This window comes from Nothobranchius furzeri, chromosome 5, assembly GCF_043380555.1.
Source record: "Nothobranchius furzeri strain GRZ-AD chromosome 5, NfurGRZ-RIMD1, whole genome shotgun sequence".
NCBI lineage: Eukaryota > Metazoa > Chordata > Actinopteri > Cyprinodontiformes > Nothobranchiidae > Nothobranchius > Nothobranchius furzeri.
The window spans coordinates 54,390,507-54,413,129 of NC_091745.1; the positions used below are offsets into that span (position 1 = coordinate 54,390,507).

Here is a 22,623-nt window from a genome sequence, read left to right on the forward strand (position 1 = left end):
TCACTCTTATATGAAGCAGATCAGGTTTGATAGCGTATCAACATCCATCTTTCTGTTGATCACAGAGGTGGTGTTTTCAGGAAATTTGTCTTAATTTGCACTTTAACTAATAAGCCACAGAGGAATGTTCATGTGTGTTATTACTAACTAATTGGACAACTGCGGCGTTGAATGTCCACCCCGTAGCTGAAGGGTTGCAGGTTTTTGCCCCACTCAGTCTGTCACAGATGTTGTGTCCTTGGGCAAGGCACTTCAGCCTCTGCCTATGGTGGTGGTTGAAGTGACCAGTGTATGGCAGCCTCGGCTCTGACTGGTAGCTCCAGGCTAGCTGTGGCTAAATTGTAGCTTATCACCACCAGTGTGTGTGAATTGGTGAATGGCTGAGGTTGTAAAACTCTAAAGGGCACGGCCATTCGCTAAGTAGAACATGAACAGATTTTGTACATAGCTGCAGTCTTTTTTTATTTTATTTTATTTTTTGGCACAAATCGTTTATCTTATAAAACTATATCAAAATCAGTGGTCATTCCCTAAAATGTGTTGACCATTCTGTGGCTTTCATCGGTTGGTTTCACTGTAAAAGCAGCTGGTGGTCACTAGAGGGCAGTATTGGACTCACTGTTTCTCTGCAACAAGTGAAGGATTTGGGTTGAACACATTAACTCCAACACCAACTACATAACGTTATAAACCTATCAAAGACTTTTAATAAAAACGTGGCAATTTTATCTTCTTCTAATCAATCTGGATTTTATTTACATATATTACCATTTTAGTCAGTAACCACTCAGAGTCAAACCTAAACTAGAAGTTGTTTCCTGATTGTGGGATTAAAAAAATAAATAAAAATAATAACTCATGGCATGTTCCTTTCTATGCAAACACATTTCTCTCTGTGTGCCAACTTTAGCCCATGAGTTTGATGGAAGAGCCTGTCAACAGAAGCAATGAGGAATTTACCTTCCTGAATTCCTCACTCAGCTCCCTGGACAACACCGATGTCACACTTTCCCTCCCGGCTGGTGGCAGGGAGGTACGAGCACAGAGTAATGCATACAATACTCATGTGGATTTACTGTGCACCAAACGTAAACAAGGGCTGTAAAGTGGTAAGGCTAATCCTGTACATCAGTTTCTCTCTCACTGTTTCCTACAGGATGAGGGAACCACTTGGACTGGATCATCCGCACACACTTCACAGGGTCAGAAACATGGGTAAGTGCCAGTCAAATATTCACTCAGGACAAACAAAAGTTTTAATATGAAAACAAATGTAACAAGCTCAAAAACTGTTGTTGCCCAGTTAAACAATAAGAAGCTACTAAAAGTCTAATTCCATAAATCACTGCAACCACCATTGGTCACATCAACTCCACGGACTGTTGTCTCTGCATTTGGAAAAAACAGGAAAGAACAAGCTATAAGCAGTGAGTTCACAGCAATACATAAAAATGGAAAGCAACTAGATTATTTCAGCCCAGCAGGACCATTTAAAAATGTGATTCTTGAAGGTCCATTTATTTTTCCTCTAAATTTTTGTCTGATTAAACCCATAATTGACCGTTATCCTTTGCAATGTGATAGGTCATAGGTAACTGCATCATCCATTTTTAGACAAAGAACATTTGTTTTTGTTATGTTAGTTATCTTAGGCCAGTTTTGTACGTGTTGTCCTGCGTTCTTCTCTTACAGAGAGGACGTGAGCCAGTGGCAGTGTGAGTTCAGAGGTCATATCAGAGCCCTGAGGCTCTGGCTCAACAGCATGGAGAAGAGGCTGCCTCCTCCTGCTGGGGTCAGTCAGGTTCTGTTTACCTGTTCTTGTTTTTCATCACTTTCTGTTGGAGCATCAATAACACTCAAGTCATGTCTTTCACATCTTCTGTATATCATTTCTTTATTTTTTACTTGCAAAGTCATTAAATATTATCAAGCATCACATACTACAAACAGTTGGTTTTTATTCTATGGTATCATTTATAGTTTTTTTTTATTTCTTTGGGGGAAAACAGAAGGTGTCCAATGATGTGTTTCAGTTTTTTACTGTTTTCTTGCATTTTTAGGTGAGTTTTGGAGAACAAATAAGTCATTTGCCATGTTGGAAATGCCCTGGGGATCATTTCAGCAGCAGTATTATTTTCACTATAATAATAATAAGTTAATCTGCAAATGTTCTGCCATTTGTTTTCCTTCAAGCTTGTTTTATATTTGCATACATTTCCATCCAAACTCAGGAAAACTCAAGACTTTTAATCAAGACTTTGAGATTTCATATGAAGTAGAAAAAAGCTAAATAGCACAGTTGTGTACATACCTGTTTCTCAAAACCCATTTCTCAACTAAAAGGGAAAAAGTGAAAGTGACGTTTACTCATCCTGGTACTGAGGTGGTTCTGCTTCACTCCTGCAGGGAGATTTCTTTGAGCCACTTGGGGGAAAGAGGGGCTGGGTAACCGGACTCCTTTGTGCCTATAGCCTAACAGCCAGACTAGAGAAGAGCTTGGCACTGGAGGCCCTCTGCACACATGATCGAACACACTAAAAAGACATCAGCCTCTGATGAGGAAGAAAAAAGGGGCTAACAAAAAGACAAAAACTACAAAAGGCAGAATCTTTATTGGAAGAGTTTTCAGATCTGACTTTGTAGGGATTTAATCAACACAAACCCAAATCTGTTACACAACTATTTACACAAATATTTAAAGAAAGGCGTTCATAGCTGATTAGTCGTTTTATTGTGAGCTGAGTAAAAGGGCTTAGAACAGTTCTACACAGCTAAGCTGTGATGGTAATTACAGTACACATGTAATTACTGTTATCGACCCACAATACTGTCTGTTAACAAAATACCTCAAGAAGTGTGGGACGGATTTTTATGCAACTCTCAGAGAGCAATCACAGTAATCATTAAATGCAATCCATGTCTTACAGCAGTTCACATCACATACTCCAAATGTTAACTTGGGTTTTCATGTGCAGCTATTGACCCAATAAGACAAAAATTGGTGTAACACTATGATTTTGTGATAAAAGATTGTATTATTGTAAACTATGGAAAGTTATTTTGCATTGTCTTAGTAAATGTGATTATTTTATTATAAAATGCTTAACAGTTTTTTTATTCTAATGTGCAGAAACACTACTTTCCTTTTCTGTTCAATGTAACAGGTCATAATTAATGACTATCCTGTGTGAAAGAACATTCGCCATGTTATTTAATTAATTTGATATAGGGACAAAGGTGGCAGAGAAGTTAGGTACCCACCCTGTAACTGGAGGGTTGCAGGTTCATCTAGCGCAGTCGTTGTGTCCTTGGGCAAGACTCTGAACTTAACCCGCTTTGCCTGCTAGCGGTGATCGGAGGGACTGTAGACATTAGTGTAGTGTGCCCAAGGGCAGCTGTGGTTAATGTGTGTGTGTGCATGGGTGAATGGCTGTTTGTCTTGTAAAGTGATTTGGGGGGCTGTAGAACCCTAGAAGGTGCTATACAAATAAGAAAAGTTTACCATTTACATTTCTTGAGAAAATGTTTCATATTGAGAATGATGTGTTACACTTTTTTAATTGATTATTTGAGACCTAAGTGAAGGAAAATAGGTTTGTGATCTTTTAAAAACTCTGGCACTACTAAATGTTACATTTCCCTAAAGAGTACTTCATAATAAACATAGTTTTTGTGTGTTACATCCAAGAAAGCCTCTGTTTCCATAGAAACTACAGAAAGATGCACAGGCATGCCTTACAAAAGAAAGGAAACTTAAAAGTTTGGTACCACTTTGACCCCCTGTGAGATACTATGTGAAATAGGGGCATGTCTTTTTAAATCTACCATGCTTTTATCATGCTGCATCCGACCCCAGACCTTTGTCATGGTAATGCTATTAGTCTGTGGCACTGCTAGCTGCAGTCTGAACCAGAGGGACTTGTTAGTTAGCATAATGACGACATCCCTCTGCAGCCCCCAGTGAACAAGCCCTACAATCCACAGGAGAGTCACACACCTGCTCCTTCACACAAGACAAGCGCTGGCACAGCTGCTTTTCTATAAACACAAGGACGCACATCTGACTCATACTGGATTTGATGCATGCATGTCACAACATGGAAATATGCTAATTGTAAACATGAAACACTTAATTATAGGTATTGTTTCAGCAGTAGTGAGGAGGTACCCTATTGAGGCCAAAGAAGGCAGTGCAAAGGTCTACTGTAGCCTTTGTTCTTTTGTCAAATAAAAACAAAATAAACATGCAAGACATTTATGAAATAATGCATGCGCACCAAACATGATGTATTTTTTTTTGTTTAGTTTCAAATAATAGGCCTGGCAAAAGGTGCATGTCCTGTCATATGCATATAAAGAATGAAAGAAAACAATGTTTTACTGTATATAGCGCCTCTCAAGATAAAAAATCAAGAGGCGCTTCACAAGAACAAAAATTTTAAAAATAAAAAGATTTTTTTTATGTTTAAAACTATATCATCACTCATACATTTGGCAGATACATTTCCCAGCACAGGACCTTGAAGGTATATATCCTAAACTTGATGGGACCTTTAGCTTATGGATCAAAGCTGTTGTTTAAACTGATTTACTGATTTGGAACGCGGTCTGGTTGGTTACAAGATGTAAAATGAAAAGTTTTCATTCTGGTTGTTTGAAATGAGCATTAAAAGACCAACATCTGAGGTGAGGAGAAAAAGTGTTAGGGCCTCCGTACCATAAGACTGAAAATCAAAACACATGGTTTTAAAGATTTTTTATATGGTGACAGAGTAAAATGAAAGGTGAGTAAAACAAGGTCTTCTTGTAGGTTACGTTCAGAAGTTCCCGTCTTATTCTGAGAAGGGGAAGAAAGACTCTTTGTTGGTTGAAGGTTTCTGGTTGCATTAAGCCCTAAAGCAGACGCTGCTTCCCAAATAAGCCTTTTTACACACAATGCACCAACAGACCCTGGAAGAGAGCGAGAGATCACAGCCTGTCATTCTCTCCTCTCTCTCTGATGGAGGGCAAACACGACTGCTCTTTAAACACTTTTCCAAAACTTTAGGGTAAAAAATGTTTTATAGCTGTGAATAAACAAGATAAAAGACTGTTCTATTGTGCTTGTATAAGAATAAAGCAAATGTGTTTATTTTGAGTCAGACTGGAGTAAAATCATTGAACTACATCTTCTCTGCTGGGGCTTTTTTTTATTATGAGCCTGCTTCATTTCCCAGTAGAAATGCAGGCTTATGGCTGTAAATCCTTTCCTTGGGAAACCGTTAAAACACAAGCAGAGTTGATGATGAAGTTTAACCCTCTGACCCCAGGGAGCACAAATCTTTCCTATTACTGTGATTTCCAGTGTCCTGGCAGCAACGCGGGGTCCAAGCATCCCAGCAGGGAAGCTCTTCAGCTTTTCATCCACTTTCCTAGGAGGCTGCCTCCTTCCGTGATAAATGACAGTTTGCTTGCTGAATGGTGCTTCTGGTATTGACCCCAAAAAGGAACTCCTCTTCTTTCATTCCTAGTAAAGAGGGGTAATTACCATGCTCTGTGGAGGATCCACTGAGGGTTATTTAATCAGAAAGCAGCAGTGTTTAAAACAACTGGGGAGGGTACACAAAATGTTTCCCAGTGAATGCATTTAAATGTAAAACTCCAAATTTAATTTTCAAAAATTAGCATAACGAAATGTTTACAAATATAAATGATCATTTGACTTGCCAGCAGTCTTGCATTGTTGTTGTAACCCTGCATGTCTGTGCACCTAAAAATGGACAGGAGAGATTTTTGGCAAAAGCCAGAAGAGCAGAGGGGGCAGCAGGATGCCTCGAGAGGGGATAAGGTGTCATAGTTTTACAGCAATGTTTCCTGGCAGGGTGGTGACACATCCCTGCCAGTTTCACTTAGATAAAGGCTGAATAAACAGGGAATGTGGGCCGAACTCTTTCATTAAATGGGTGTCAACATGAACCTTCAAAGTGACACAACAAGTCTCCTCCCAGTAGGTTTATTGTACAGCTTGTCTACTACAAGTTTGTAATTTGCAGGGTTTTTTTTCTCTTTAAAATCCTTTATGAAAAGGGGATTCATCACATTTACAGAACACTAAAGCCCCCTTCAGACAGGCCATGAAAAACGGAAATGTTCAGGACTCTGTCCTTAAGACCTTTGTGTCTGAATACAAACATCCGGATAACGTTTTCCCTAATTAAACCGGACGACGCCCCTAGTAACAGGTCCGGACTTGTCACGGACAAGGTGGCTGCTTCAGACTGGTGAGGTCGAGTTCCGGACAGGGAGGAGGGGAAGGAGGAGGGGACCGGGGAACGCTGTGCGCACCCTAGTCAGCCTTTGGAGGGCTGAATGGTTTGCTGGTCCAAAATATCAATGGTGTCCAAACCTGGTCATGAAAGCCATCATGTAGGTGTTAGAGGTTCCTGTGCTCCAGTAGACCTTTTTCCAATAATGAGTGATAAACAGGCAGACTTGAGAACCTGTTGGAAAAATATTCAACCATTGAATCAGGTGTGTTGGAGTACAAAACATCTCAGACCTGCAGAACAGTGGACCTGCACTCAATTCAACTAAGTCGTGATTTTAAAAAGTCCAAATTGGGGTCAGTGAAAATCTTTGGGTGGTCCTTGTGGTTACTCTGGCTGTGCATTGCATGCTGCTTGATTGTTTTTCAGCAGTATAACACATTTCCTCTAACGCAGTGGTTCCCAAACTTATTTAGCCGCGCACCCCCTTCTATGTCCCGACCATGTCGACGCACCCCCAGCCCCCACATCAGGGCATGGCTATATATATATATATATATATATATATATATATATATATATATATATATATATATATATATATATATATATATATATATATATATATATACACATCAAGCTAAACAGACAGGGTTAGAAAATTGATCGACCTTTTTCCCCATCACTTTCATTTTTTAAATAGTAATTAATAAACATTCGATACCATTACAATTTACTTTGATTTAATTTTAAATAAATATTTAGAGTGCCCAGGTAGCACATAAACAATGCAATTTAACGGTTTTCTTAAAGTAGGAACGTTTAACCTGTGGCCAGAGCGCTCTCCTTCCTTCTGCTCTGTGTAAGTAAGTAAGTAAGTAAGTAAGCAAGTAAGTAAGTAAAGTAAAAGTTTATTTATATAGCGCCTTTCTCAGATATGAATCACAAAGCTCTGTACAACATGATAAAGATCAGGTCAAATACCTCTAACCAATAAAAACATCAGAAAAACAATAGCAGTGATAAACGTAGAAAATAAAATCATGAGTATAAACAAAGTGAAGGTGTGAACCCGAACAAAGCCATCTTTTTGAAACATTTATGGAGAGAACGCCTGGATGAAAAGGTGAGTTTTTAGATGATTTTTAAAGACCTCTACAGTGTTAGAAAGACGTAAACCTGAACTGGTCACCTACTTGTGCGTAATCAAATGTCTATAGGGGAAAAAATGGAAAAGATATAACCATGAGGTTCACTTTTGCCTGAGACCGACTTATTGCTGTTTTATGGTGTGGCTGAATCTGCGATCCGCTGCCATGCAGACTGGAATAACAAATGCTGCAGTAACACGAGATGTGGTCAGGTTCGGAGTCACTGGCTGGAGCCATCCCAAAATAGAAGCTAATATCTTAATTTGACCTGGAATGAACAATGTTGTTATAAAACCTGAGGAGGCAGCGATCATTTCTGTCTTCAGTCTGACGGCGCGCCGGAGTTTGCGCAGCGTGCGCGCTTATTGAATCTGTGTGTGTGTGTGTGTGTGTGTGTGTGTGTGTGTGTGTGTGTGTGTGTGTGTGTGTGTGTGTGTCACAGCTGAGCTCCATGAGCCGCTCCAGTCACCGCGTCTCGCTATTGGCGCTATTTAAACCAATGTTGTAAAATTACTGCTGCCCAGCCCAGATGTGCTCACTTGTGCACCCGTGAGCCGTGGTTCCGCTGGAACGCGTCTGACCTCTGACGGACGCACTCTGAACTTCAGATCGTCAGTGCGCTGTTAATAGCCTGAATGGGAATCATTTCTTGTTATTTAGTTACATCCACAATGTTCTGTGTGTGAGGTTTACAAAGTCAGAACACCTGCATGAGACAGGTGTTAATTACAATCTGCCAGAATGACCTTCAGATTTCTCCAACAACGTTAAAAATGATCAAATACGGAACATATCGGCGTGTGCAGGCCAGAGCGCTGAAGCTCGGCACATTGTTATTATGAAGCTAGGGCACATGTGGAGGACACACGCGCGCGCGTAAAAATATACTTGTTTTCAATTACATTTATTGGGCCCACTTACTTTTTCTTAGGCCCACCCACAAATGAGTTTCTGGCTACGCTAATGGTGACATATGACAGACTTCTCTGAGCTCCGCAGCCATTACACTTTTCACCTCCTGCACCCCCTAGCGGCAGCTCTCGCACCCCCAGGGGTGCACGCACCACACTTTGGGAATCCCTGCTCTAACGTATTCCCAGCATGAACTAAATAATTAGCACAGATCATTAGTCAGGATTATCTCAAGGAAAATGTGATTGAGCTGCAGTTTCAGACATGAAACATTTTACTGTTACTTAAAGTGAAGAAGTTGTCATTTTGCACTGATAATGTTAAAGCTTAAGCATGAATGATAGGAGGAATATAATGTTAGCGACCTAAAATGATTCAGTGTGCCTCTTTGTTTTACGATGGAGGGACACAGCATTTATATCGGTTACCTAACCCTAACCGATATCGGTATATATCGGTATTGGATAAGAGTTAGATGATGTTGGTACGTTGGATATTGGTATAAAAGCTGATAATGAATTTTTATCATTATATATATATATATATATATATATATATATATATATATATATATATATATATATATATATATATATATATATATATGTTATTTATGTATTTTACTTATTTTTATTTTTTTTTTTTATAGTGAGCCTCAGGGCAATGTATTTAAACAATGATTTTCTCAAGAATGTGTTTATTGGCTTCTATATTCATGTCTTGATTAAGGAAGAATGAATTAATAAAGGCTGTGTGCTTATAAATGGGACTGATGCCTTTATAGGTAAAGCAAGCCACAGTGATGCCTGAAATCAATCTAACACATTACAAATACAATTTAACCACCACCACCACCACCACCACCAGGTAAACATCCTTTAAAACACACCAATAAAATAAATAGACTAGAACAAAAATGAAATAAATTTGTATTTTTCCACTGAGTTTCTAGCCTACATGAGTGTTGTAATATTATAATTAAAACAACATCAACAACTCCATGATAACCAGTAAAGGCCCCAGAGGTTAAATAACTTGACCCTTCAGGGTCATCCTATTCAGTTTGTCCACTGTGTCGGGCTTCAGTCTCATGGAACTGCGGTTGTCCTTTTTTCTTTGCTCTTGTTTCATTTTACTATATTTTAAAAGAGGGACAAAGATCAGAAAAATGACTCTTGTGGAATTAGATTATGACAAATCCCCAATTACACTAAACAAGTACTGGTTGTGTTTGGTAACCTAAAACTGCTTCCTTGATTTAAGACATGTCCTCAAAGAATGAGTTTTGTTCTTGCTGAAGCCGTTCTGGTAGATTTGCCTTTTCAGAAATGAAGTTTTTCTATAAACGTGTTGGTCAGAGGTCTGCACTCATAACCCTCACCCATAACTGAAATAACTAAAATGTTCACAGATAAACTGAAAGACAGTTCAGTTAATATGCAACAAGGTGAGCACATTGCAGTAGAGGAAGTGGTATGAATAAGACGTTTACAAGCTCAGTGGAAGGCAAAAACAAAACACAATGATGGCAGTTCAACTTAAAAGGTGAAACTAGATGCAAAACCAGATATTTCAGCCCTTGTGTTTAAAATTGTGATGATTATGGCTTATGAAAACCCCACATTCAAAGTCTCAGACTAGAATATTGTGAAAAGGTTTACTATTCTAGACTCAGTGTCACACTCGAATCAGCCAATGAATCCAGAACACCTGTAGAGAGTTCCTGAGCCTTTAGATCACGGGTGTCAAACTCAAATTCACACTGGGCCAAAATGAAAACCTGGGATGAAGTCACGGGCCAAACTCAATATTTTTTAATAAGCAACGGCAAATGTGCACATTTTCCTTTATCTACAGATATGAATGGTTGAACCTTTTCATTTAGAAACAAACTTATTTTTGCAGTAACACTGAATGTGGAATAACCAAGTTACACACGAGCATACCGATTTTAAATAAAGCACAGTGGTATTCGTTACTTATCTCTCCATTTAAAAAAAAATTCCTTAAAATCTGCATATATTCAGCATTTCTTCTTATTTTTTTATCTTTTGAATCTTTTAAGTGTTTCAATTTTATGTTTTCTTGTTTATTCTTTATTTTTTACTCTCCTTTGTTGCTCCTGTAATGAATGTAATTGCTGCTGGGACATCAAGCTTTCCCCACTGACGGACAATTAAGGGATTTTCAATTTTATTTCTATTCTTCTATCTGTAATATTTCCTGTTTTAAAGTAGGTGAAATCTTTTTTCACAGGCCAACAACATAAATAAAAAATAGTAACTCTCTTAAATGAAAATGCAATTGCTCACCTATTAACTTTAGCTTTAGCTTTGGAGCAGAAAAGGTTAATAAAACCAAAATAATTCAGTCCCAGTTTTCTCCACTCTGATTTCCTGTGATGCTCACCTGTTCCAGCCAGACCTGCACCTGTGGGGTTGGGCTCTGAGCTGAGGAAGGAGTTCATCAGTGAGAAACAGTTGCTCACACAGGTTTGTGCTGCTGGACATGGAGAGCATCTGGACCACACAGTTGTGTCGGGGAGGGGGATAAAAGCTGCAGCAGCCACAGAGCCATACTGACTTGAGCGTGTTGCTAAACTGGAGTTAAATCATCTCAGTCTGGAAGTTGGTTGGTGCGCCTTCTATGTCAGCAGCAACAGATTACCGAGCTGTTAAGATCCATTTCTGGGCTTCAAAGTTGGCTAATTGCTGGGTAAACTCGGTGCTGAGTAAGAGGAGTGTTTTCCGTTTTTAACGAGGCACAGTAGGGTAACGCTGCAGATGCTGATGCTAGTAGCATGGATGCTAACGACTGTAACGACATACCGGTTTTTCTCTTTGAAGCATCAACATGTTCCATCTTCGTTGAAACACCCTTCCTTCTGCATCAATCTTTCTCTTCCTGGACATTTTGAGATGATGTGTGGATAGTTATTTTCACTTGTTGCATTAATTAAACATGGAAGTGGATACACTGCAACCTAGTGGCGAGTCACTGCACTGGGAACACAATCGCCATACATTATGGGAAATGAAATTCATAGTCAATGTGTGCTTTGAAGCGGCATCGACTTATTTTAAGACACTTGAATCTCTCGCGGGCCACATAAAATGATGTGCCACATCTGGCCCACGGGCCTTGTGTCTGACATATGTGCTTTAGATGGTCTCTGAGTCTAAATTGAATTACTAAATTAATGGACTGTTGCACCATATTCTGATATTTCACCCGTAAAACTGCCAGCTTATAAAAGCTTTTTCAGCCTGTCTCTCACGGGTCTCATTGGGTTAAGAAAAAGTAACCAAGTTGCCCTTTTAACTTAAAGTTAAACTGAAATTATAACCAGCTCACAAGCAGGTAAGCTAGACTCTGTTAACAAGGTGATTACCTCCGTCTTTATACAGTCTGATTCACCCTCGCTGTACAAAGGAGAGATAACGCAGATCTTTCCTCCCTGCTGCTGTTAGACTCTATAATAGTCACTGCTAATAGAAGCCACAAATCTGTAACCTTCCACCTTTTCAAAACATGTGCAATATAACTACTACTCTCATCACCATGTTCAAGTAATTACCTGAACGTATTACTATGTACTCTTGTGCAATATCTTGTGTGCTACTGCTGCTATCCTGCTGTACCTGAGCTATTGCAATATTGCATTTTCCCCGCTGAGGGACTAATAAAGGTATTCTTATTCTTATACTGAGAACTCTGATTTAAAACTAAACATCGCCAGCTAAGCTGGGAAGCTTGATCCTTTAGCCCTGCTGTCAGAAAGAGACCGAAGGAAGGACGTTTGGGTTCCAGAATGGAGCTGACATCTAATCTGAGATGTTTTACAGTAATTAGCCATGGTTTGTTGGTGCTGCAGAGACTGCTGTACTGGCTATGAATGGAGAGCCAGGGGCTGCAGAGGGGATGGGGGTGAATGTGTGGCTGGGTGGATTGTGGGGTGGGTGTGGGTCCTCCTTTTGTAGCATGCACTTCCCTCTTTCTCCATCCTGAGAGGGAAGGGGCTCAGGCAGCTGTCACTTAACATGTGAATGTTTTGAGGGCAGCCCAGGGGTCTTTAGAAAATTCTTCATTTTTTTTGCATCCCTACCCCATTTTTCAAGCAGAAGCAGCATAGAGTTTGTGAGCCACAGTGCGACAGAGGAGGGGTTTTGTTGCATGAGAAGGGGGGTAACGTGGGACCAACACAAAAGAGCTCGAGGAAGGTAGAGGGGGCACTTTGCCTCTGAGCTGATTGGTCCAGGAACAACCTGGGCAGTGGCATGGGTGAGAGTGCAGCCGCTGTGGTGGAGCGGTTACTATCTGCCATCCATGTGAAAACTGCTCTTGGCTGGGAACTGTGGGAGTTCAGCTGAACCGTTGGAATACATTGTCTTCATCTGGGCGCACTATCCCATCGGTGGCGTTAACAGGGAAGGAATTCCTCTATCACAGCTCCCACAACAAAGAAGAAAGGGAGAGGAGCAGAGCTGGTGGGAGGAGAAGTGAAGTGAAGGCAGGGAGGGGAGGGAAGAGGAGAGGAGGGGTGCACTGGGAGAGGAGGGCATTGTTTGTCTGTGACTGTGGGCAACGGAAAAGCATGAGTTATCAGGACATGTGTGTGTTTAGAAAGTGTGTTTGTATGTGACTGTGTGTAAAAGACTGGACTTGTTGGGGGAGGGAGTGTGTGTGAGGGACCTACAGTATGGGATGTTGGAACTCTGAGACCGTTGAAAGGATGCCCCAACAAAGCTGGATTTTTTTCTTCTCCTTTCCCTTTGAATGGTGAATGAGGGTGAGCTGGATTCCTCTACTCACGCTGCTGGGTTCAGCTCGGCTTCAGGGTAAGTGGAACTCACGTGAGCTTCTAACCGCCAAAACTGTCCACCTCAGGACTGGCCCACACAGAAACTGCTTCTGGACTTTGCCTGTTCTTAGTGACCAAACCAGGGAACCATGGGAGTGTAAATATGATCCAATGCAGGTACTTTAAGACCTTTAACCTCATCAAAATAAAAGTTGAAAGATGGAGTAGTCCAGTAGTAACTACATCAGTATGAATGGGTCCTACTACTGTGAGTACATTAATTTTACCTCAACAGCTTGTTTTTGGTTTCTCCTCCTGATGATCCTGTTATCTCAGTGGACATGGAGCCCAGTAACTGCTTGTGTCAAGAGGAAACAGTGGATTGTACACTTTAAGGGCTGTTTGTAAGGAACATCTGACCTTGTACTAATATGAACCCTTAAATGTTATGAGTCTCTTGGGTAAAGGCACAGCTGCCATCTTTGATTAGAGACCACTTCCTCCCATAAGAGACACCAGCAGACAGCTATCAGACAACATTATGAAGCTCTCCGGTTGTGATTGATGATTATTGTTCTGCTGCTAATTACTAATCCACTCATAGCTGAATGGGAGTAATAGATAAACAAGATACATGAACATTATGCTGGAATAAACTGTCCACATCTGGTTTGATAAATGTTGGACATTATATGAGTACCAAATCATGAACTCCCTCTAACTATTTTGGTTCTTTTAATTTCAAATTCATCTTACTACACCACAGAGAGGCCCCGTACCATGGCTATAATCCAATTAATCCCAGAATGAAGTGCAGTCATAAATCATTGCTGAGAGCGGAGCAAAGCCCGCCTACAGGTTAAGTGCTGGAATGGTTGGGCTATCTGGAACAGGAAGGATGGTTTTCTCTTTCACTCCTTCTCTTATCATCAGTCTAGAAAGTGAGAAACAGAATCAGGTTAGACACATGGTGGGTTGGTCTAGTGGTGACCAACAAATAGGTCAACTCATTGTTGCAGTATATTGTGATGCCCAAAAGTCAGCTGTAACATGACTGCCTCCTGTTTTTTTAGATTTAGCAAAAAAAAATATATATATATATATATACATAAAAGATGTCCATATTTAGGCTGATTAGTATCCTGTTGCTGTTTTAATAATTTTAATGATAATAATGCATTAAATTCATCAAAACCCAAGGTCAGCTCACAGAAAAGATGATAAAAACGTACAAGCAAAATAACAATAAGATGAGTTATACCATAACATTACAAAAAAGTTTGTTTGTATGGATTGCTGCTTAGCACAACCTCACTGCAGAGACAACAGTGCAATTTACCAGATTACGGCTCGAGTGGTACAGCAACCAGGCACAGCACACCCCTCTGTTAAACCGTTAGCTGGTGTGTTTAAAGGCACTGACTCTGCTCTCCTTGGGAGACTGGAGGGTAGTGATCTGAGCTAACTCGGTAATCATTGATCTTGAGGCAGGGGCGTTGTCTGGGCACCACTCTGATCTGAGTGTATACTCCCCTGTGGACCCCCGGATGGCATCATCTGCTCAGCAGACAGGCATGATGTAAGTGAGTCCTAGTGCTTAGGGATGGGGTCATCTAATGAAAGTAGGTCATATTTAGGTTCTCCACTGGTTACACACACACACACACACACACACACACACACACACACACACACACACACACACACACACACATATATATATATATATATATATATGTATATATATATATATATATATATATACATATATATATATATAAACACATATATTACATCCTCCTAGGTTGCCGAGTCTCTTTGTCTTGCCTCATAAGCCCTAGACAAGGATAAGGATAAGAAATAGTTGCGTATTCAGCATAATGTGATCTGCCAGCAGCATAACAGCAACATGTCAGCTCATTTACATTTTTTCAGATCTTTCGTCCCAGTAGGTTGAGGAGCTAACATATTCCAGTTTCCTTGATTTTGCTGTTCCCCCTTGATTTTTGGTCTCCAAGCATGACTTTAACTGACCTGTATAATTGTGAATGGAACAGAGGGAGGAATTGGCTTCAACAGGAACCCTCCCTGTGATCTCCTGATAGGCTCACCTTCGATTCTCTGTGTCAAGATAATTACATTCACCTCTAACCTCTGTCAAAACAATGAAGGCACTGAACTGAGGAGAAAGCAGACACAGGGTTTAAACTGTTGGTAACAATAAGCGGAGTAGAATACTAATTTGGGGCAATAGGATGCTGACTAGCATGGTACTTCTGAACATTATCTATTATATATAGAACACCTGGTGACCTATTCTTAAAACCATTAATCTATAAGCACCATATCATACGGTCTAATATATTCAATAGATTAGACCTGAATAACGTACATTGGAGGTTCTGTTTAGTCCCTTCTACCCCATCCTCCTGTTGACACCCTCCAGAAATGAAGCGATGTCTGCATTTTTATGGCTGTCATACTTAATCACATCCTAACTGGGTTTCTCAGGACTGGTCCAAGCCGAGTTACAGAAAGGGCTGGCTGTTTGCCACCATTTTATCTCTGTGCCAGGCCCAACACCAGTATACTCGACAGGCTTGTCACATTGATTTTGAAGCCTAGAATATTTCAGTTGTTGATGTCAGATAGCACAGAGAATGTGTTTATAATAAAAAAGGAGAAGGATCTTGGCCTGGTTCCCTCTGGTCCTTCAGTGCCCACACAAAGGCAGCGTTGGAGCCTAAAGTTGGTACATGACTACTGAGAGACTTGTTTCGGCCTAAAGTCGCTTTATGGCAGTGATAAAAAAATTTTAAATTGCATTTAGTGACACACACACACACACACGCACGCACGCACGCACACACAGACACAAAGGAAGATAACAATTTACTGTTTGTACAAAATGATCAGTTGTGTAATGCTTGATAACTATGAGTCCCCTTGTTTTATTTTAGGTAGCTGAGGAATCATCCGCTTGAATGGCCGAGGGGCCTTACCTCGCCTATTACCTCTCTAGCCTGTGGGCTAAAGGATTATGGGTAACCTCGTCAGCCGGCCCAGCTGCCTGGGCCAGAAATCTAAGCAAGTGAGAACAGACGAGGGCTTCTTAAAGGAGTGCTACCAACGACGAAAGGAACGGCAGCCAGCCGAGAAACATGAAGCAGTCAAAGCGGATTACATCGACAAACTCGGGGAGGATGGAAACAAAGAAAAGGAGGTGGAAAAAGAAAAGGAGAAACAGGAAATTGAATATAAAAGGGAAGATGGTGCTCATACTCCCATTTCAGATGAACCCCTTCAAAGCTCTCCTGCTTCCACAATCAGAAGTAGCAGTACTCTGGAAAATGCCTGGCACAACAACCCTTCTCCAATAAAAACATCTAGAAATGGAACTCTAACAAGGAAGACAGTTCCTCTAGAGTTTGCAAGATCTCCCTTGGCTCATCCGGAAAAGAATGCTGCAGACCGGAGGGCCAGTTTCCAGAGGAGGGACTCGAGAGAAGGAAGCCCCTGGTCCTGGAAGACCATGGCATCACGTGAGGTCACAGAAGTGACTGAGGTGACGGAGACGACTGTCACAGAAATTGTGGAAGTGACAGAATACCCACGTGGAGATAAAGGAGGGAACCCCATAGTCACCAGAACTGTTAGAGTGCTGAACGGTGTTGCAGAGGAACTCGCTGAGGTTGAATCACCAATTATTAAACATGACAAATCTAATCAATTTTCCATTTCAGTTTTCTTCTTCTGATCTCTCCATTTTTCCTTCACCTCTGTCTTAAAACAATAACATGTGTGCGTCACTGGGTTGTGGGTCCAGGACATTAGTTTCAGGAAAAGGGAAATCACATAAATTCTCTTTACTTTGCAGCTCCAAAGGGATGGACACTCAGGTTCAGACCCAGATGGTAGTTTGGAAGGATGGAAGGTATGTTTTATTGTGTTTGCGTCCCATTACCAAAGCTGTTTATCTACTTACTTTCATTTTTACTTGATCTTTTTTCCCCCATCAGGGAACAAAATCTGCCTTGGCTCTGAAGGATGTGTCCACGGATACAGAGACATTCCTCCAGAACCTGGAGGCTTTGGTCACATGGGTCAGTGAGATTGAGGAGCTAACAGCCAGTCAAAAGCCTCCATCTTCAGAGGTTGAAGTCATCAAAGCACAGCTACAAGAGCAAAAGGTTTGTTTGACTAAATCACCATATATTATTATTTTTGTTGATGTAAAATAAACATATTGAGTAGAAAATCACCCTAAAGATTTTCCCTACCTGAGTCTTAGTCCATGAACACTTCCCGCTGAAAGAAGGCCTTGCCTGAAAAACTGAGAGGGCGGTGCTGTAGTAGTGGCTGACAGAGATTCTCAGAAAAATGAAATGATAACACACACACACACACACACACACACACACACACACACACACACACACACACACACACACACACGCACACGCACACACCAAAGCTTAGTTTATACTACTCCCTCAGCAAGTTTGCACTCACACGTGCACATACCGATGGAGAAGTATTCCTTTAATACTTCTTCATTGGTGTGTCAGTGCTGTGACACAATTCTCCTCCAGGACAACAGAGGGCGCAGCACTAATCTGGGTTATACTGCCATCGGCCTTTGTTATATTTTTTTGAAACTTGGTGCTGTTGACAAAGTTATAGGAAGCGGCATCCTGACCAATCACAGGCTTGCGGTCTATCGACAAATAGTCGGGAAAGGGGGTCTACTCCATCCGTTCTTGCATAACTGTTGTAGAGCACTTGCAATGATGGACAATAGCGCTGCATGTCTCTGCATCGCACCGCTGCAAACAGAAAAGTAAACTAGGCTTGACACACCACTCAGAAAAAAAACGCCATGATGCTTCCTGGTCTGGAGGATTTCTCTCCAACTCCTTCACCATAGGAAAGAGTAGATGGTTTTGGGAGTAAGTGAGCGGCTCTGATCATTCTGTAAAGGCTCAAGAGTAAAACATCCTGCTGTGGTGGTAAATCACCATGTACTGTTTTAGTCAAAAGAGATTAAGGCAACACTAATGGTTTTAGGCCCAAGATGTATATTTTTAATTAGATGCTATAAAATTCCAAAATAATGACTACAAATGTACACAGCACTATTAGAAACTCATTAATAGTTTATCAACAACAAAAGTAGATTTTTTTTACGAAACAAGAGGCAGAGTCTTATTTTCCACAATAACCTGTGCTCTATTTGCTGGTGAAGGGGTGGTGGTCATCACAACAATGAGCTTCTCGAAGACATTGTCTGTGCAGGTAGGAGGAGAACAGTTTGCCTTTCAGCTGCGATCCGGCTCCATTGTGAGCTCTATAATGACATGAAACCTTCCCAGATTCTGACAATGCTAGCTTGAAACCTGAGACAGGGCTTCCAGCTACAGACACACAGACAGACGCGACAGAAAACAGGCACAGAGCTTCAAACTAAATCGACTCTTATGTCTTTTCTTATAAATTTAACAGAAAAAATATATTTAATATTATTTGGTTTGGACATTTAAAAACCGTGGTTTGACCTTGCTTTTGCAGCTTTTGCAGCGCCTCTTGACTGACCGAAGGCGCAGTGTGAACTCCATGTTGCTGGAGGGTCCTCGGTTGGTAGAGGCCCACCCAGGAGAGGAAGGAGAGCAGGCAAAGGTCAAGCTCTCCACTCTCACACAGAAGTGGGAGACCCTGCAGCTGCAGGCAGAGAAAAGGTCAGACACTTTTATTAGTAATGCCCGACTGTGTTTGCCGAACGGCTCTGAGCAAACCTCACTGATTAATTATCCAAACTTTGTTAGGAGGGTGAATCTGGAGCTTATTCTGCCCAAAGCTCAGCAGTTCCAGGACGGCGTAGAACTCCTCCAACAGTGGCTCATATCTGTGGAGCAGACGTTAGCCGAACTACGAAACGCAGAGAGAGTGATGATGCACCTTTCAGAAGCCACAGATAAGGCCAAGGTTAGCAATTACCATTACTCTGATTAGCCATAACATTATGACCTACAGTACTGCTTAGCAGGTAACAAAATAATGACAACAAATTATTACTTTAACTTTTTGTTTCACTTTTCAATTTCTAATTTTTGCATCCCAGAAGGTTTGGACACCACTGGTTAGATTTTAAATATATATATATATATTTTATTTGTGGTGAATATAACAAACCCTTTGCCCTTTTAGGCTGTTGTTGATGAGATTCAAGCCCAAACAGCTGAACTTGTTAAAATACAGAAGTCAGCTGATAATTTAATGGAAGCCATTTCAGGTAATGTTTACTGGATTATGTTTTACGAATATGAAACTTAAACTTTGTGTAATTCTACTTTACTAGTACAAGGAAACTAGCTGATAAGGAGTGGCTGAGTTGTGACGTATCTGCCATTTTAGAGGAGGAAGCTCAGCAGGTACAGGAGAAGATGGACTCCCTACGTATTCGCTGCTCCGTACTCAGTCTGAGCAGTCTGGATGTGCTTCAGAGGCTAGAGCAGGCCCTGGAAGCCTCCAGCCGCTGCACCTCCAGCCAGGAGGACCTCCACCTGTGGCTGGGCCGTATTGAGAGGGAGCTCCTTGGAGCAGCAGGAGCTCAAACTCATTCAGGAGATGCGGTACTATGTGCAGCTGAGAAACAGCGGGTCAGTTATTTTTCACTAAACTCTGGAATATTCACATCTTAGGTTGTTGTAAACAGAAACGTCCCACCTGAGGTTTACTTTGCTGTAGCACATTAAGCCTCATCCCTTGTTGGACGCTTTGCTGGTGTTGAACAACGTCATGTTGTATATATTCTAACAAATGTATGTTTTCATCAGCTGGAGCAGGCTGTGGTAAAAGAGATGGCTTGGTTCAATAACACGGCACTCAGTCTTGAGAAGCTAAAAACCACTGATCTGGATCCAAAGGTCATAGCAGATCAACTCAATGAACAGAAGGTATGGGACACTATGGACGTTTAGACAACCTTTACAGTATCAAATACATTTTCACATCCATACGTTTATCAGAATTATGTATGGAACATGTAAAGGTTCGTTTTAATTTCTTGTGAGCAGATTTTAGCTGTAGAGATTCTTCAGCACAAGTTCAACATTGAGAAGATGGTGAAGATTGCAGAAATTCTGATGACTTATAGTGATGAAGGAGAAGCAGAGGATCTTCAGGTAACCCTTAACCTTTTTTCCTTATACAATTATCAGATTTAAAAAGGCTAAATATTACTTTTGGTTAAATTTCACTTCCACCCAGACCACCGTGGAGGCTCTACAGGAACAGTGCAACACCACCTCAGCCACCAACGCCCACGTGGTTCTGCAGCTTGAGCATGCTCAGTCGCTTCTCACCCAGTTCTCTGAGGGTCTTGCTGAGGTGTCTCCCTGGCTAGAAGAAACTCAGACTGTCGTTGGACAGCTCTCCCTGAGTACAATCAGCTACGAAGCATTCCGGGAACAACATGACCTCCTGCAGGTAAAAGATACTTACCCCTTTGTTAATTTAGAATTCTAGATTTATGCTTTTCAATCGTTTTGAACAAAACATTTGGTAAACTTTGTTGATAACAATGTTTGTGCACAATCTCACACATTATTACAAGATAAAATGTTATTAAAAGAAACCTGAATTGCAGCCTGTGTTGGGTTGGCTAATGTTAGCACTGATTGTCGTATGGATTTGGACTAATTGCATAGTGAATCAGTCAAAAATGTGCAAAAAATTTACATATTTGGCAGCCATCTAAAATGTGCATGATTTCCAAAATTAAAGTTACAGTTTACAGTGAAATAATCGCACAATGGTCTCTGTCTCATTCGTGCTAGAAGGAAGGTTATATAGAAAAACTATGGTGTGGCATGTGGGGGCATTTGGTCATTCATTGATGGTCAGCATGTGGCTGTGATGTGGCACGATCATGTGTTTTTCACAAAAGATTACACAACAGTGGTATAAAGGGGTGTGTGGGGATGGCTGTCATGGACGTGCTTTTAGATGGATGTAACTTGATTTTTATCCCCTTAAGTTTTTTCATGAGCTGCTCCAAAGTCTATCCCTCTCAGTCCCCATGAACTGTCTGGCAGTTTATACATCAGCTCTAGCGGCCAGAAGCTCCCAGATCTCTGTATCTCGCTAACAACTTTTAAAATTAGTGAAACATGTTTAGTTTTCAACTTCCTGTGTAGCACTCTTTTTCACTCGTCAGAACCTTCTGGCACTGATGTGTAACTGGGTATTTAGGGCAGAAGTAGCTCAGGAGGTAGAATGTGTTGTCTTGTAGTCAGAGGGTTGCAGGATCGATCCCGGCTCCCTGCAGGGAGCTCTGTGGTTGTGTCCTTGTGCACAGTGGAATTACTCCCCGGGCGAGGCCCCCCTTGAGCCCCCCCCCCCCCCCCCCCCCCCCCCCAACCGCCACCACCACCACCCCACCTGCACGAACACACACGTTTTCTACAAACAGGCATGTTTTATTAGAACGACTATTGAACATTCATTTTTCTAAGCTGCACATATTTACATTAAGTACTATGAAGTTGTCAGAATGTAAAGCAATATACATTATATACTGTATCAAAATATATAGAATCAAACATACAAAAACAACTAAACTAGCTAAATATTAAGAATATATGCACATAATATATAATAAATATTCTAAATAGCAAAAATATTTCACACATAACTAACTACAGATAATCACTACAACTTAGAACAGAAAACACAAACTAAAATTAAAACCTAACCTTGATGCAATGTCATCAATAATGTCATCATATGAAATCTGCTCCCCTACTGAGTGATTGATACTAATCAGAGCCAGGTTAGTGAGCCACCCCTGAAACATAGGTGACCTCAGGTATGACTTGATCAAGTTTTGAAAAGCTCCTCTCAGCTTGAGCCACAGTGACTGGCAGAGCAGTCCAAAAGTTGGGGTAGATCTCCAATAGATCTCATGATCCATAATATTTTAGAATTACGTCTGAAATTGTAATTTAAACTGACATAAAAAAAACTGTTGACTACCAAAAATGCCAACTTTTACAGAACAAATCATGTAAAAAATAATCAGTGCAGCCATCTGCAATAAATAAACAGGATAGTTAGTGGTGACTGGGGACTTTTCTTCTGCTTGTAGAGTTGTTTTATTTATTATTATGTGAACAAGATCAACATGTGTTTGTTGTTGTTCAGGCAGGCCACGGGCTGCAGCGAGCATTTAACAAATCCTAGTTTGAATCAGTAAAAAACGATTCAAGGAATTTATTTGAACCATTTGAATATTCGTTTCAATATTTCAGCCCTATTAGCTCTGTTAGCAACTAGTTGACTGAATTTAACCGTTAAAATCACAGTTAACTGGTTCAAAAAACTGAAAACATGCATCATGAGAGCGTACATACCTTTAACTTTCTCCTCTTTTTTTATTTTTTTTCCTGAATCGGGCACCTGGTGGTTTTAGCCTTTTTATGTTCATCTCTTCTGTTTGGCTCCTGACTCAGTAAGT

General features: G+C 40.8%; 1 protein-coding gene across 3 annotated transcripts in view; it reads left to right on the plus strand.

Annotated features, from left to right (window-relative positions):
• macf1b (microtubule actin crosslinking factor 1b) overlaps positions 1–22,623 on the plus strand; it is a 48,942-nt gene that overhangs the window by 8,259 nt on the left and 18,060 nt on the right. The window contains exons 3-14 of one of the 3 annotated variants that reach the window (XM_070550927.1): positions 911–1,033; positions 1,157–1,215; positions 1,693–1,792; positions 16,987–17,043; positions 17,129–17,299; positions 18,678–18,844; positions 18,932–19,091; positions 19,314–19,398; positions 19,521–19,765; positions 19,943–20,062; positions 20,183–20,290; positions 20,376–20,594. In XM_070550927.1, coding sequence (XP_070407028.1) covers positions 914–1,033; positions 1,157–1,215; positions 1,693–1,792; positions 16,987–17,043; positions 17,129–17,299; positions 18,678–18,844; positions 18,932–19,091; positions 19,314–19,398; positions 19,521–19,765; positions 19,943–20,062; positions 20,183–20,290; positions 20,376–20,594 — 1,611 coding nt within the window. In that variant the 5' untranslated portion in view covers positions 911–913. Of the gene's footprint in view, positions 1–910; positions 1,034–1,156; positions 1,216–1,692; positions 1,793–13,010; positions 13,147–16,069; positions 16,801–16,986; positions 17,044–17,128; positions 17,300–18,677; positions 18,845–18,931; positions 19,092–19,313; positions 19,399–19,520; positions 19,766–19,942; positions 20,063–20,182; positions 20,291–20,375; positions 20,595–22,623 lie in introns of those variants that run through there. The other 2 variants (XM_015949415.3, XM_015949413.3) reach the window with 2 other exon arrangements.